The following is a 17,408-nucleotide window of genomic DNA, read 5'->3' on the forward strand; positions in this document are numbered from 1 at the left end:
TGAAAACAACATGATCACTTCCTTTAGGTGTCACTAAAGTGACCGATTAAGAATTAAAAAATGAAGAAAAGACCATAATTACCATTTTGGCATAATGTGCATTCAATGGGTCAGCATACTGAAGCAAGGCTTGAAACTGATTATTCTTTGTAAAGGTGATAATCTTCAAGACTGTGCCAAATTTAGAAAATATCTGGAAAAAAGTTCACATTATGTTAAATTCCAGTAAAATTTTTTTTTTAAAGATTTATTTATACATACAAGAACTGGGGTGCAGGCCAGAGGCATGGGGGCCAGGGGTGTGAGAGGATTCACCAGAGACAGAGTGGGGAGCAGAACAGGCAGATTGACTGAAACACACTGCCAAGGGGAGTAGCGGGCAAGTCAGGAGAGGTCTGCTGTGCCATGTGGGCTACTCCCTGCCCGGGGATTGAACCTGTGCTTCAGTGGCTGTGGACTGCCTCACAGGTTGCTGTCTTAACCTCTGGCGCCACCAGGGAGGCCCTCAAGTAAAAAATTAAACTAACAAATTTTTATGAATACAACTTGATTCATGAATCCCATTTTTAAATGGAAATAATTTCCTCTATTACAATTATAGTACCAAAATCATTTAAATTAAGAATTAAGATGTTAATCTTAAAAACAAAAGCGTTAATCTTTCAATATTCATGCCTGATTTAAAACAGCATCTGACACACAATAGGCACTCAACTATTTAACTTATTTTATACCATGTCAAAAATATAATGGTTTTACAAGCCAAATGAATGGAAGTAGAAGTCATATGGATCAGCAAATTCACCCTGAGAATCAACATTTACTTGAGATTTTTATAGAAAAAATAACCAGAAGATACTGAAATAGAAGCTGCTAATGATTCACCAAATATTCACAGAATACTGTTCGAAGCACTGGAAAGTCAACAGTGAGTAAAAACAGAGACAAGAGTCCCTGGCCTTATGAAGAAAAACAGTTGGTAAACAAATAAGTAGCAATATCTAGTCATAAAAAGAAGGGGTGAAAATGAACCAGAGTGCAAGCTGACAAATAAAGAACAGTTAGGGAAAGCCTCTCTGAAGCATCTTTTGAAAAGAGGAGTAAAGAAAGTATGGATAAGGTTTTCTGACTGATCCTGGGTTACCAACGCTCTTACAACACTTGTTCTAACACAGTAACACAAAGTTTCACGGTCAGGGTTACTATAAAACATTTTGTTTTCCTTGGACACTCCATTTTAAGTTTGGATCTTATGAGTATAAAACTTGTCCTTCTACTTCAGAGAATAAAAAGATAAGATTCCCTATGCTAGTAAGATTTTGCCATTATCAAGTACTATGTATGAATGTCCTTAATAGACAAAAACACCCATTTTTTTAAATATCAGAAAGAATACTGAAGAATAACTACCCTAAAACACAGAGAACAAAAGGATACAGTCAATTATATCAAAATTTAAAACTTTTGTATGTTACAAGATACTATCAAAAGAATGAAAAGGCAACCCACAAAATTAGAGACAAATCATCCACCTGAAATAACATTAAGTTCCAGAATGTATAAAGAACTCTTACAACTCACTAACAAAAACATTCATGTTTATAGCAACACTATTCACAATACTGAATTATACTCTGAGAAGGTTGGATTGGAGAATTATGGTAATATGTAATTTTGTAAATCATAAACATACTTGATATAAAATATCTGTTCAATAAAGTAATTTGCTATAATTTGGGGAACAATATCAATAATACTAAATGATGCTACAGAAACTAGTTAATTTCCTCTTAACTTTCAGATTTGTTAATGTTTAGATTTTTTATTTCATTTAACATAAACAACCTGAAGCACATCCTCAATGACAACTGCTTGGCTATGTGATTTTTATCTGAATCTGCTAAGAGACTATAAATGGATAAATCTTTAGAGGGCCTGGACTGTGTTTACTTAAAGAATAGCTACAGGATCCAGCAAGATGGCAGTGGAGTGAAGATATCGGGGACTACCTCCTCCAGATAAGCATAACTAGACTGCAGCAAAACAAAGCCAAAAAGTCAGAGGGACAAATGGATGCACACACTTTATTGGATAAGGGGGCACACGAGCTGATACCCAGGACAGAGGCGACACTGTTGGAGAGCTTCAGAGGTGAGGGCACAGAATGAGGTTTACTGGTTTGCGCCTGAGTTTCCTGACAAAGAACAGTTAGAGAAGGAGAGGGAGAAGCAGGTCAGAGCACCTGGGTCTCCTCATAGAAGAGGCTACTACTTTAAGTCCAACTTGTGCTTTTCAAAACACTGGCCACTCCCCCATCCCAGGGCTAAAACTAAATCAAAGAAATGCTTGGACAAACTAGAGCTCAAGAATCTGTCAATAAAAAGAGCAAATACCCTCTGATATGGCTCTGTACAGGAAAAACTCCCGGTCTGTGACACGGTATCAACTACAATCCAAGCCCAGTAATGAATTTAGTACTCAAAAACAGCCCTCAGTGGACATGGAGATGACACTCTCAGAGTCCTTAAGACTGAGGATCTGGCTTAGAGGATCCTGAAGGGACCACTGTGGGTCCTCCACCACACAACTCTGGCATCACAGCACAGTAGGAAGATCAAATTCCTGAGATTACTGGTGGTGAGTCTGATGCTCGACTGCCCACTTTTCATTTTTAACTACTATACCTCATGGTATCAGTCCTCAGATAATTTCAACAGGCGCAAAAACAATAGTCTAAAAACCTACCCCTATTACAACAACCATAAAAAATTTAAAGTGAGGAGATAGAAGAACATATCACAAATGCTGGAGCAAAAATAACCCTGAAAGGAAACCCAACCCAGCAGAACTGCAGAACATAACAGAAGTGCAGTTCAAGGCAACAGTACTAACAATGCTTATTAAATTTAAAACAAACAAACAATGGAGGATATAAAATAACAACAAAATAAAGATAAAGAAAATATGAGGCAGTTACAGTTAGAAATAATGGAGCAAGGGCCTCCCCGGTGGCACAGCGGGTTGAGCACAGTGCTTGAAGCTGCGCAGCCTCTGCAGCGTGGGTAGATTCCCAGCCATCCAGGGAGATACCCACATGGGGCAGCAGACCTTTCCTGTCTCTCTCGCTGCTCCCCTCAGCAGTGTTTTCGGTCATCTGCTTCTGCTCCCCGCTCTGTCTCTGGTGAATCCTCACACCTCCCGTGCCTCTGGCCTGTACTCCAGTTCTTGTATAAATAAATAAGTCTTTAAAAAAAAAATAATAATGGAGCCAACCGACACTACAGTTGATTTAAAAAATACAATTGATGGGCCTCCCTGGTGGTGTAGCGGTTGAGTGCTGGGCTGTGAAACTGCCCGCAGCCTCTACAGCGCCGCTACCAGCGAGGGTCCCACATGGCGTGCAGACCTTTCCTGCTGTGCCCGCTGCTCCCCTCAGCAGTGTATTTCATCAGTCTGCCTGTTCTGCTCCCCGCTCTGTCTCTGGTGAATTCTCTCACCCTCCCGCACTTCTGACTGTACCCAGTGCTTGCATAAATAAATAAATAAATAAATAAACAAATAAACAAATAAATAAATAAATCTTTAAAAAAAATACAATTGAGGATCTCAACAGCAGACAAACAGAAGCATGAAAAGAATCACTGTATTCAAAGATACATTTGAGAATAGAACCCAGAAAAAGTTTTTTGAAAAGTGAAAATAGTGTAAGAGTCCTCTGTGATAACTTTAGAGAAATAATATCTATAGGGATCACAGAAGAGAGAGGCATAGAAAATTTAGTCAAAGAAATAACTGCTGAAAACTTCAATCTGGGAAGTCAGTCAGACACTGTGATCTGAGAGTGATCAGAGGCCCAAACAAAATAATGCCAGACAAGCACCCATCAAGATGCATTATAATAAAGCTGTTGAAAACGGATGACAAGGACAGAGTATTTATCAAAAGGAAAAAAAGGGTAACCTATAAGGGGACATCTGTGAGACTGTCAGATTTCTCAGTAGAAACATTATAAGCATGAAGGAAGTGAAAGGAAATATTGCAAGTACTTAAAGAAAAAGGTTTCCAGTCCAGAATACTTTACCCAGCAAGATTAACATTCAAAATAGAAGGAAGAGTAAGACACATCACTGAAAAGCAAAAATTAAAAGAATTTATAAATACCAAGTCACACATGGAAGAAATTCTAAGGGTGTATTGTAAAGCAACAGAACAACAAATAAACAGGCAAAAAACACCCAAATCATTAACATGCCAAAGGAGAAGAGGAGGAGATTAATAATGTGGTCCATTAGAAGAAATCAGGGACCAGACTATCAAATGTGTCACACAAATAGTCCATCATTTACTAACCTCAGTAGACCCCTCAAACAAAAATTAATAGAACTTAGTACCTAAGACAACAGAACTGAAACTTAAAAATAATACAAAGCCCTCAAAAACAAAAAACAAAATAAATAAAAAACAAAAAACAAAAAAACAACAACCAGTAACCAACCAACCAACCAAAAAACAACAAGATGGTAATGAGCACATCGGTCTCAATAAACACCTCAAACCTAAAGGGCCTACATTCACTAGTCAAAAGATAGAGAGTGGCTGAAAAGATTTCAAAACAAAGCCCAACCTTTTGTTATTTACAAGAAACTGACCTTACCAACAAAGACAAGCACAGCCTTATAGTTAAAAGCTAGAAGACAGTTATACAAGCAGAAGAGAACCAAAGAAAAAGAAAAAAACCCAACAGACTTCCAATTAAGGAAGGTAATAACAGATAGAGAAGAACACTATATTATAGTTAAAGAAATAATACAAGAATAAGAAACACCACTCATTAATATATATGCATCAAATGATGGAGCACTGAGATATAAAAGACAGTAACAGAACTTAAGAGAAATGCTGGCAACAACACAATACTGAGAGTCTTTCATACACCACTTATACCAATAGGCAGATCGGCATAAGGAAACAATAGCTTTAAATGAGGAGTTAGACCAAATGGGTCTAGCAGACAGCTATAGAACACTCTGCACAAAACCACTGAATACAGACTTCTTGTACATTTAAAATATCAAGTATTAGAGGAAGAAAAAGGAAATCATCAAAAAAAAATCTGATACTATTTCTTGTATGAAACAGTACACTAGAGTTTTTTTTGTTTGTTATTTAAACAAAAATATCAATCAAACCAACACTCTAATGAACTACAGACATAAAACATAAAAAATTACTAAGGTCACATTTGACTCTGCTTCCATAAGAGTGTTCCTCCTTACCTGATGAAGAACTTCCAGAGTAACAGGGTAAAAGAGGTTTTCAATAATTATTCGGAGTACAGGGCTCTGCCCAGGCAAGATTGTGCCTTCATTGGTAGAAGCTCCAGGAAGGGCCAGACTTCCAGACTGGACAGCACTGACAGCCTGCAGTGCAGCTTGGACTCTCTACATAACAATCCAAAATAAGAACTTCTGATTACATAGAAGCATTACATAAACCCTAAAAATTAGCTGATATGAAGTAATATAGTTAAAAATATCGATATCTACTCTGGATGTGCACATATTCCATTTATAATGTCAAGAGCCAAAAGACCCGACTTCTTACCACAATGACATACAAATTTACTTGATGGGAAAAAAAATACATGGCAAATGAAGAGGAAAATTTTCATATTTTTACCCCTACTTTTTAAATGACAATGGAAGAAAATTATTAAAATAATGTTAAAGACAACTTAAAAATCAATCAAGAACCTCTTCCTTCTCTCCCCCCCTCCTTTCACTTCTTTTTCCTTTATGAACAATTCAGTTTTAAAGTCTTTGGGTGCTACATGGAGGAGGAAAAGAGCTGTGGTGATTCAAAGTGGGGTTAGGAGAATATCTGTGAGGTAAGGCTGCCTGCCAAGGAGAAAGGAAGCCCCAAACAATGAAAGGAAGATTCTATGTGTGGAGGTGGCTCAGTGATAGTTGTAAGAACCTGAGTTTCATCAGAAGGGTAAGAAGGCAACAAAAGGAGAACAGCCTGGACAGGGGCGTCAGAGTTCAAAGAGAGTCAGGAATGGGTCTACATGGTCCAGGGAACTAATGTGGTAAAAAGAACAAGAGCAGAGTAAAGAAGAGGTTCATGAGGGCCTGAATGGGGTAAGGAAGAAATTCGGTGGAAGGGGAGGCTGACATGGAGTGTTTGAGCCCAAGGAGGGGTAGACAGACATTTCTAAAAATCATGTTCCAATGAAAGAAACAAGGGCATGCTAAAAAAAAAAAAAGTCTAATTACAGAGCAAGTACAAGGAAAGGACAATGTAGTATTTGTGGTTTTTTGGTTATTGTTTTCACCAGAGTGCAAGCAGGTACTGTTATTTTTTTACCAGAATGCAAAGAATGAGGGGGAACATGTCAAAGGGTTTCCAAATGGCCAAATCTAGTACAATTTGAGAATCAACATAATGATTAATAACTAATCCATCAATAATAAATAAAATAGGAAATCAAGCCCATACTGATAAAAATTGACAACTAATAAGAAACCATGTTTAAAATGCCTTAAACTAACATCTCCCAAAATATTTTTCTTTACCCAATCGGCCTAAATTTACAGCAAAATCTAGCAAACATCAGTCTAATAAAGTAATCAAAGTTATGCAACAAGAACTGAAATCAAGTGCCATCTATATGTTGCAACAAGAAAAAAGGAACATTATTTTTGTGATGCATCTGTCAAAGATTCCTGAATCTTATCGTAAGAAACATCCCAGACTCAACTGAGAAACATCCTAGAAGATAAGGTGCTGATAATTTTCAAAAGTATCAAGGTCATGTAAGTCAAAGACAAACTGAGGAACTGTTTCAGATTAAAGGAAACTAAGAAGATAGGACTTCTAAATCAAACATGGGATTCTGAAAGTTTTTTTTTAAAGATTTATTTATATGCATACAAGAGCTGGGGTGCAGGCCAGACATGCGGTGGGGGGGGGGGTGTTAGAGGATTCACCAGAGACAGAGTGGGGAACAGAACAGGCAGACTGACTGAAATACACTGCTGAGGGGAGCAGCGGGCAAGACAGAGAGGTCTGCTGCACCATGGGGGTTGCTCCATGGCGGGGGACTGAACTCCTGCTGCAGAGGCTGCGGATTGCTTCACAGTGTGGTGCTTATCCCTTGGCCACCAGGGAGGCCCCCTGAAAGTTTGTTTAGGACATCATTAGGACAACTGGCAATGTCTGAATGTGGACTGAAGGATGGAGGGAAATAACACATCAATGTTAATTTCCTGATTTTGACTACTGCATTCTGGTTGTATAGGAGAATGTTCTTGTTTGTAGAAAATGCACACTGAAAGTACTGGACAATGAAGACAGGCCTGATTAGCACTTTATTCCCAAATGCCTTGAGAAATCAAAAGCTCTCTATACTGTATCTACAACTCTTTTCTAATTTTGTGACTGTCTCAAAGTTAAAGGATTTAAAAAACAAAGTAAAAGGAGGGCAAACTAAAGGAAAGAAATGCGACGAATGATAATTGAAATCAAATGCAAATTTTCATCAATTTTTTTTTTCATACTTATTTCTTAAGAATGCTGATATTAAGGGGCTTTCTGGGTGGCGAATCAGGTTGAGCAGAGATGTGATGCTGTCTGCAGCCTCTGCAGCGCCCATTCGATTCCCGGCTGGCCAGGGAGATTCCCACATAGTGTTGCAGACCTCTCCAGCCTCGTCTGCTGCTCCCCTCAGCAATGTATTCAGTCCTTCTGCCTGTTCTGCTCCCTGCACTGTCTCTGGTGAATTTTCTTACCCTCCTGTACCTCTGGCCTCTACCCCAGTGCTTGTATAAATAAATAAAATCTTAAAAAAAAACAAAAAACACACTGGTATTAAGTAAAATGTTTGTGTTTGTGTCATAAAATGAAAATTCCCACCACTTTAATGTAGTTATTTTCATTTTTACATATTGTATTCACTTGTAATTTTAAAGATCACAGTACTTTGTACGTTATTTTAACATTTCATTGTTTTCATAACTTAAATATTTAGTGAATACTTTATCATATCGTCCCTCAATGTAATGAGTAGATTTCCAACATTTTACTAGGATGAATAACATTAATGATTGTATTAAATAAAATGACTTCTGAAAATTGGCAGTTTTTTATTTTCTGTCTGCTTAACACTGAAAAACTTCCATTTTCATACTTACATGCAACATTTTTTATCCCTGTACACAACACTTTAACAGCATTTACAGACCATACACAGATATTTATGTGTTGGGTAATACATAATTGCCAACTATTCAGTTTTCAAAGGATCATTATCTTTGAGAACAATATATGAATAATTATTTGAATATTTTGTATCTTTAGTTTTTAAAACTATATAAAACCAAGTATGGAATACTCAGTACCCCAATCCCACTTCAAAAAATGGCAGTTTATCGCATTTGTTTTACACTGAGCTCCCGGGTACAATTTTATTTGAAATAAAGGTTTCTACTGCTTTAGGAAGTATGAGAACTGAATCAGACATTCACTTAGAGCCTATAATTAGATGAGGATAAGGTGGGGAGGTGACTCAATAAACAGAGACCCAGAACTGCAAGGGGGTCAGAATTAGCAGAGAAGGATATTATATCATAACTCTATATTCATCCTCCCGTCCACCCCCACCGCCCCTGTTGTCCAACAGAATTTCCTGTAATGATGGAAACGTTCAATTATCTGCATTGCCCGATATAGTAGCCACAAGCAATGTGTAGCTACTGAGTACTTGAAATAGAACCAGTTCAACTGAGGAACTCATTTGTAATTTTTAAATTTATTCAAATTTAGCCATGTGTAGAGCTACCAGACTAGACCTGTTGAGAAAAAGATATCCTCACAGTGAGGTTCTAGGTGGAATAATGGTTCCTTCGCCTCTTCGATTTAGAATGACTAAATCTTATCAAAACTAAGCCTATACAACCAAAAATAAACTTTACTTCATCATCTTATCATTCTATCGATTTTTTTTATTAAACAATTCTAAGTAAATGTATGCTGCTTCTGGTTCTATTATTGCTACTGCCATTGTTGTTCCTCTTCCTCCACCCCTTCCTTGAAGGCAGAAGGAATACCACAGTGAAGAAATATGGGAAGCCATGGTGTGTATTGTTCTAATCTTTCTAGAATTGTCAGCATACGCTGCTTTAGTACTTCACAGAGCACTGAGTATAAAAGTATAGCAGGCATGCAAAAAATGCTTTAGAAAATGAAATTCTGAGAAAGTAACACCAGAAAAAAAAGATTTATAATATAACCTGTACATCGGAGTCAACAAATTATGAGACAGCAGAATTCCTATTATGGGACATCATTTATAAATGTTTCAGCAACAAACTCTCAGGAATGGTTATAGTAATTATTAATGAAGGACGTAGCAGCAGTATGGTCAGGAAACCAACAAATAATTAATTGTGATGGGGGAGGGAGACACACTTGATGGGAAATTGAAACATGCCTGAATAATGTGAAGAGAACATTTCTAAAGTCAAAATGTAAATGAATGTAAATAAAATTCATAAATCTCAAGTGTTCAGCTTGATGATATTTAGGGCAATGGGGGGGGGAATTCTTACATGGTTATCCCTTTGTAGATATATAAAATTATATAGTCAAAAACTGTGTAAGATCATGACTACTATTAACAAAACTATCTCTCTCTCTCTTTTTTTTAAAGATTTGTTTATTTATGCATACAAGAGCTGGGGTATAGGCCAGAGATGGGGTGGGAGGGGTTAGAGGATTCACCAGAGACAGAGTAGGGTATAGAACAGTCAGATTGACCGAAATACACTGCTGAGGGAGCAGCCAGCAAGTCAGGAGAGGTCTGCTGCACCATGTGGGTAGCTCCCTGGCCAGCTAGGGATTGAACTCGTGCTACAGAGACTGCGGACTACTTCATAGGTTGCGTCTTAACCCCTTGCGCCACCAGGGAGGCCCCCACAAACTATTTCTTGACTGCTAAACCTCAAAATATGACCTGAATCTTGTAGCTAAAACATCACTTTAAATCCAGTGACAAAAATACTTCATAATCACCTGACCCCCTGGGAAAGTTGTCCTGAAGCTGGAAAAGAAGTAATGTGTGCATTTGGGGATAACTTGCTGTTCAGAGAACAAAAAGAGAATGAAACACTAACTTACTAACTTTCTGGGGGCTCTCAGAATAAAAAGATATCTGATATTTTTATATATGCAAATCGGTACTTTCAATTTTTACCTCGACTATTTTTTAAAATAGAAAAAATATTTTAATAGAAAAAATATTTTATCAAACATCAAGGCAAAGAATTGCACAAAAGTAACAAAGTGAAGAGGATACCAGGAAGGATTCAAGGCTATCTAAGAATAAACTAGGTCATCTGGGCTGGTTTTGGTTGCCAAGCAACTGGATTTCTCACTGTTTCCCTTTAGAATAATCCAGTCTTTAAGAGTTCTATTAAATTGTTTATTCTTTTTCAAGATTTATACTAACATATCTAGGAATCACACTAATGAGAAAACTACAACTTACTTACAAAATTTAAAAACTCTACCAAGAGACAAGAAACAAAATATAACTTCCTCTCACATGGATCAGAGAGCAATATAAATCTTACCTTCAAATTAATCAATAAAAACAGCCCAAGTCCAACTACTTTTGGGGGGTAAGAGTTACCCAGATAATTCTAATATATCTGGAGAAATAAGATATGTTAACTGGTGATTTTCTGGAAAAAAAAAAAAGAGAGTAAAGAATGGGGTCTTGTCAAGAATGCATTAAGCCATAGGGCACATTGAAATAGGAATGGAACAGAATGGAATCTGAAAGACAGTACAGATTAAACATGTTAGCAGCACACACAGGAAGGCAGATTTGGGCCATGCAAACAGAAAGTGGAGGCAAGTATAACAAGTATATATACCTATGTATGTTGTAAATAGGCATGGCATGTGCATGGATATAACATTGTGACAAAGGACAGTTTCATGAGTGGATAAAAAAATGGGTTATTTAGGGGCCTCCCTGATGGTGCAGCAGGTTGAGCACAGTGCTGTGAATCCGTCCGTAGCCTCTGCAGCGTGGGTTCGATTCCCGGCCAGCCAGGGTGATTCCCATATGGCACAGCAGACCTCTCCTGTTGCACTTGCTACTCCCCTCAACAGTGTATTTTGGTCCGTCTGCCTGTTCTGTTCCCCACTCTGTCTCTGGAGAATCCTCTCACCCTCCTGTGCCTCTGGACTATACCCCAGCTATTGTAAAAATAAAAAATAAATCTTGAAAAAAAATGGGTTCTTTAAAAATAACAAAGGGGAAACTAGTCACTGGGTATTAAAAAAAGAACAAAACCCTACCCTCACTTCCCACCCCCAAAATAATCCTAATAAAACAAAGATTTAAATATTCAAATAAAAACAATCAAAACACAAAAGTATAAGAAGAAACCCTAGATTAAAAAATATTTTTAACCTTGGTATGCTAAATCTTTCTGAGCACAGTACCAAAGTCGGAAACCATAATACAATCTTAAGAGTCCTGACTATGATATGAAAACATTTAAAAAATTATACTGGCAGACAACTCAGAGAGACAGAAAAGAGAATGGTTGTTGCCAGGGGCTGAGGATAGTGGTGGAATGGGAAGTTAGTGTTTAATGGGTTTAATGGGAGTCTAGAAAAATGTTATCTGGTAAGGTAACAGAAGTGATGGGTTGTACACTGTACCTATGCCACTTAAATTCCTAAATTTCATTTACAGATATCACTAATTTCTTTACAAATTATCAAATAAAAGTAAGGAAACAATAAAATGTAGTTTCTCACCTAACACACTAACAAAGACAGGAAAATTGCCTGTGATAATACTACCATGTCACCCTAAATTAGCTGTAAAAAACTTTACAGAAAGTAATCATGGAACATTTACAAAATTAAAAATATGCATATGCTTATTCACAGCAATTTTGCTGTTGGGAAAATAATAAGATAACGTTACAAACGTGCTAAGATATATACATAGATGATAATACACCTAATAGAAGAAAGGCCACAACCAAAATGTTAGCAAAATATTACTTATTGGGCCTCCTCTGGTGGCGCAGTGGTTGAGCACTGGGTTGCGAAGATGCCCTCAGCCTCTGCAGTGCCGGTTCGATCCCCGGCTGTTCCCCGACCACTGGAGGAGGATCCCACATGGCACGCAGACCTCTCCTGCCGCCCACTGCTCCCCTCAGCAGTGTACTTCGGTCCTTCTGCCTGCTCTGTTCCCTGCTCTGGCTCTGGTTAATTCTCTCACCCTTCCACGCTTCTGACTGTACCCAGTGCTTGTATAAAAAAATAAATAAATAAATAAACAAACAAACAAACAAATAAATTTTTGAAAAATACACATTATTTATTAGTTATCTTTGGGTAATTGGATTATCATTATTTATCTATTTATTTTTGGCTTTACTTTCCTGGATTGTCTGAATGTTTTGCATGAGCATGTATCCTATTTATAAATTATGAAACCAATTTTTCACTTTAAAAGGTCCACACCATTTTAAAATATCTAACATATCATATACTCTAAGTTTATATAGCTTATTCTATGCCATTAATACCTCTTTAAAATAAGGTAAGGATTATGTGCAGGAAATGTCACTATTTTTAAAATGTGGAAAACTATAATTTAAATTCAGCAGCTCTTATTATAATGACTTTCAACAGAATCAAAGAGCTAAATGAGTTCTTTTGAAGAGAGCATGCACATGGGGGCCAAACATGCTCTTAACAGAATCAAAAACCTCTTTCTTAAAAGATACAAGCTTGGTGGATATATTTTTTCTATTCTTAAGTAGCTGTAAAATTATCTTAACCACTGAAAAATCAACCTGCAGAAACACAAAAGCCTCAATATGAATTATACAAAAATTAGGAGATGGGGTAAAAAGTGATATTCTCAACTCCATAATCATCTCGAAGAGTGAAAAATCATTCATTCAACGTATCGATACAAATTCCTATTAACATCTTAAGTTCATTCAGTTAACATCACAACTGAACATCACTCAACTTAATGCCTTTATTATATATTCTATAAAAAGGGATTGACTTATAAATGCATGTTATACAGTCTGTGAAAGAAAGGATTGGCTTTAAAGTTCCTCTTAGATATGAGATTTTAAGAGGTATATAACAATGTAAGTTATTTCTTTTTTCTCATGAACTTATTTATAAATGTCACTACTTTCTTATTCCTAAACCTACAGGAAAGAATTCACATATACAATATCCACTAATAAAGTACCCGAAGATGAAGGTAAACATGATTTTTTTCCCTTTGACAAATACAAGGCTAGTTTTAAATTATTGTATTATGTTTTCTTGTAACTTTTTAAAGTGCCTTTAATACTTACAGCTTGATTAGGTAGATTATCAGTCTTAAGTTCTCTGTGATTGGAATACTGAATAAAAACAGGCTGGCTTCGAAGGTGAGGAGTAACAGGAGTGTAATAATTCACCATAGTAACAGCAGCTTCCTCAGAAGCCATTTCTAAGAAAGCCTGCAATATAAACACAAGAGGGTAAAGTGAAAACTCATGTTTTTTAAAAAACAGTTAAGAACTATTTTGTCACTCTGCCTGGCTCTAAACTCATGGTTCCTCTATAGAAATAACACTGGCCCGAAGGGTACAACAAATCTTGCTTTATTTAAAATGTATCACTGATGTTAACTGGAAACACATTAGAAAATTTGGGTTCAATAAAGGATTTGGGAGTGACAAACTTTCCCTTAAGTGATTTTATGTGGTTTTGGTTTTCCTCTTATTCCTGTTATAAAATTTAGAAGTAACTATAAAGGCAAAAATAAATGTGTACATCACTATTGTAAATGGATGCTTTCAGGGTTTAAGATTTAATAATAACACCTTCATAAAAAATTCTCAAGACGGAACATAATGATTTGCTTTCCTTTACCTTTCAGTTATTTATGTATACAATTAAACAGAGCAATCAGGTACAGAAATGGGAGGACTTTTTACATTAAACCAATATTGATGAGTCACTCAAGTGATTATTTTGATATCTGTAATCATTGTACTAATAGATGTTTAAAGAATAACACACCAATTGCTGAGATGGAAGTAACACCTTGGTAGTTATGTCTTAATCTATGTACGATTTTGTTAGCTGTCAGGACTCCTATACTGACTGAGCTTTAGAGTGGCAGGTTGTGCACCCTACCTTAATGGCTAGTTAGGAAGATAAAATACAGATATTTACTAACCATTCTGAGGCCTCAGAACTACCTCTGAGAATATGTTATATTTATGTGCAGGAAGAGTATTTGATCCTTTGATGCAAACTCCTAGTTAGATAATTCTTTTTTTAATTATAGTAAAGCATTTTATTAGCAAACATATAGTAACCATTTCAAATTATGTATTAAACATTTATGATTTGTTTATAAAATATGCATTAACAAAATTTACTGAACACAGGAAATGCTAAATATCTACAAATCAAACTATTTCTTACTTTATACTTGCCTTACTTGTCAAACCTTTCCATTTGGCAAATATTCCAGGAAAGGAATATTAACTTGACAAATGTAAAATATGATGCTTAACTGTATCAATCAAATGTCTCAACTAAATCAATTAAATGTTTCAACTGAACTACTGAAGTTCTATTCAATATTATAACTTAATTATTGAATACTATTCAATATTCTGAGTCAGTGATGTTAGCCAAAGGATTAAATATTACTATTTACTCAATCCACAATAAACAAGAATCCACTATCTTCAAGAAATAAAACACTTTGAGTGATTTATACTATCTAAAAAGTATAAGTGTCTATGATGCAGTTTAAAGTCACTATCCCAGTGTATCATTAACACACTTTTTCTAATCTAAGAGGATAAAAATAATAAACACAACTTAAAACAACTACAGCAATACTTCCTAATTCTCTGATTTTTATTAATCTTTTCAACAAAGAATTTTAAATTGTACTCTAATAATATTCACCACATGGGGAGAGAATATCCTTCTGCAAACTCATTAATGTTAAGAACTAATTCAATGTCTAAAGTCAGTCACATAAAGGAAAAGCTAATGTTTTTCAAACACATGATTCCTATCATGTTTTTCCTGCAAGTATAAAAATTCATATGTAAAATTAAATTTTTCCACATGAAATCCTTTAAAGAATTGTTTGTCCAAAGCATTCAGCTCAAGGGTTCAATTTTCAATATGTGGGATGGAGAGAAATTCAAACACCACTACCAGAGAAAGGCTGGTGAAAATAACCCCCACTTTACCTCAACACTCCACCTCCACATACCTAGAAAAGATTAACTCCTACAGGTAGTTCTAGATACATCAGAATCTCTTGAAATTATGACTAGATTATTAATAAGAGCATTATGATCAAAAGACAAACAATGAAACAGCTATTTAGCACTAGAGATAAATATAAACTCGTATCGAACAGGAGACAATGGAAACAACCTGCTGTCTTTCACAGCCATTTGACATAATATACAGAATACACTACCTGAGCCATGATAATGTTCACAATACTTGACTGGCAGACACCTCACAGCCATTAGACATGGCCACGGTGACTCTTTTCAAACCATGTGAACTATAACATTCTCAATAGAGACAAATGTGTTAAAATAAAAAGCTAAGTGCACTATTTCCCAAAGATGTAAGAGGAATGTGTAAATACTACAGGGTTGAATATTAGAACATGTTATTGAACTTCTCAAGATCTTAACAAGCTCCTATCAATTAAACAGGGACGTTAATTACTAGGAAAAAACTAAAAAATTCATCCCAGTGGGGCCTGAGTTAGAACAGAAAGGACACAATCACTGAAATCAATGTAAGTATTATACTTTTGTCATTGTCACCATAAAAGCAAGGTTATTTATTTGCCCTTGAAAAAAACCTGTTAACTTCAAAAATGAAGAAACTTTTACATTTTCTTTCAAATTATTAAGGAATCTACATATTAATTTTGAAACTAAAAATACCAAACATGTCTGTATAGATTTTGGAAAACTGAAATGAATTTTTTAATTTGCCAAATGAGATATAATTTATATCTTCTGTCAGGGTCTTTTGATATTCACAGGATATTTTCATAAAACATCTTATAAATAATAATATATGTTTACTGTTAAGGAGGAAAAAAGACAAGTGAGACAATACTGTTTCCTGTGTCAATATTTATGTTAATTCCTGTCATACAAAAAATTTATTTAAAAATGACTTTATAGGGCCACAGCGCTGTCAGGCTATCATGAGCCACTGCAGCACAAGTTCCAACCCCAGCAGGCCAGGGAGCAACCCATATGGCATAGCAGTCCTCTCCTGTCTAGCCCGCTGCTCCCCTCAGCAGTGTATTTCAGTAGATCTGCCGGTTCTACTCCCCATTCTCTCTGGTGAATCCTATCACCCACCCCCCCAAACATTTGGCTTACACCCCAGTTCTTGTATGCATAAATAAATCTTTAAAAAAATAAAAAATAAAAGTGACTTTACAGAATTTAGAAGATACAGAAAAGTTAAAAATAAAAATCATCTTTAACACCCAGAGATAATCACTGTGGGTCAATCTTTAAATATTGCATACCTGGCTTTTTCCTTTCAACATCAAAAGATTAGTTACTTTGCCAAATGGTAGACCTAATGATATGACCTCTGCTTCAGTGACATCACTTGGAATTTTGCGAAGATGGAGAACGCGAGAAGGTGAACAGGGAGGTCTATCTCCTTTAAATTTCTTGTTGTCATTCCCATTAGCTAAAAAACAAAATATTTTTAAGTTATTGAAACTAATTTGGGTTGACATACAACATTAACCATATTGTCACATTTCATCCTCCCAGAGTTTCAGTTTAATATTCAAGGAATTCTGGGGCTAGTAGTAAACAGGGATGAGAGAAGGACAGTGTTGGTTTGTTTTTTACTTTTTCACAAAAGGCATTAAATTATTTTAAATTGAAGTCTGCTTTTTAACTTAAAGGAAAAAGTACTGAAATAAATGAATTTCTATTTGGAGGTATTATGCCTCGCAATGGTCAGCTTTTTTGTTTTAGAGAACAATAATTACAAAGTCCTTAATGTGTTCTTAAGGATACCTTTCTAATTTGCTATATTCTAAATAATTAAAGGAACAATAACTTTTAGGAAACACTATATATATTCTACATCTATCAAATCCTGGATTTGATATCAAATTTGTCTTTGACCCATACGTCTATGAAAATTAAGTTTATTTCTTGGGTGTCACATCTATTTCTTACTAATCTATTTTTTAAGAATTTTTTAGAAGTTCAATTATGGTTTCCTAAGACAATTATATTTCTTATTATATAACAGTAATTTTTAACATA

At 35.7% G+C, this 17,408-nt stretch overlaps 1 protein-coding gene across 4 annotated transcripts in view; it reads right to left on the minus strand.

The window, feature by feature from the left end:
- Positions 1-17,408, minus strand: part of PTBP3 (polypyrimidine tract binding protein 3) — a 51,026-nt gene that overhangs the window by 18,991 nt on the left and 14,627 nt on the right. For 3 of the 4 annotated variants that reach the window (XM_084238599.1, XM_084238600.1, XM_084238598.1), the window contains exons 2-5: positions 16,646-16,815; positions 13,413-13,559; positions 5,277-5,441; positions 83-193 (exon numbers count right to left, since the gene is read on the minus strand). In XM_084238599.1, the coding sequence (XP_084094725.1) occupies positions 83-193; positions 5,277-5,441; positions 13,413-13,559; positions 16,646-16,815 (593 nt within the window). Of the gene's footprint in view, positions 1-82; positions 194-5,276; positions 5,442-13,412; positions 13,560-16,645; positions 16,816-17,408 lie in introns of those variants that run through there. The other variant, XM_084238601.1, reaches the window with a different exon arrangement.

This window comes from Talpa europaea (assembly GCF_964194135.1).
Source record: "Talpa europaea genome assembly, chromosome: 7".
Lineage (NCBI taxonomy): Eukaryota > Metazoa > Chordata > Mammalia > Eulipotyphla > Talpidae > Talpa > Talpa europaea.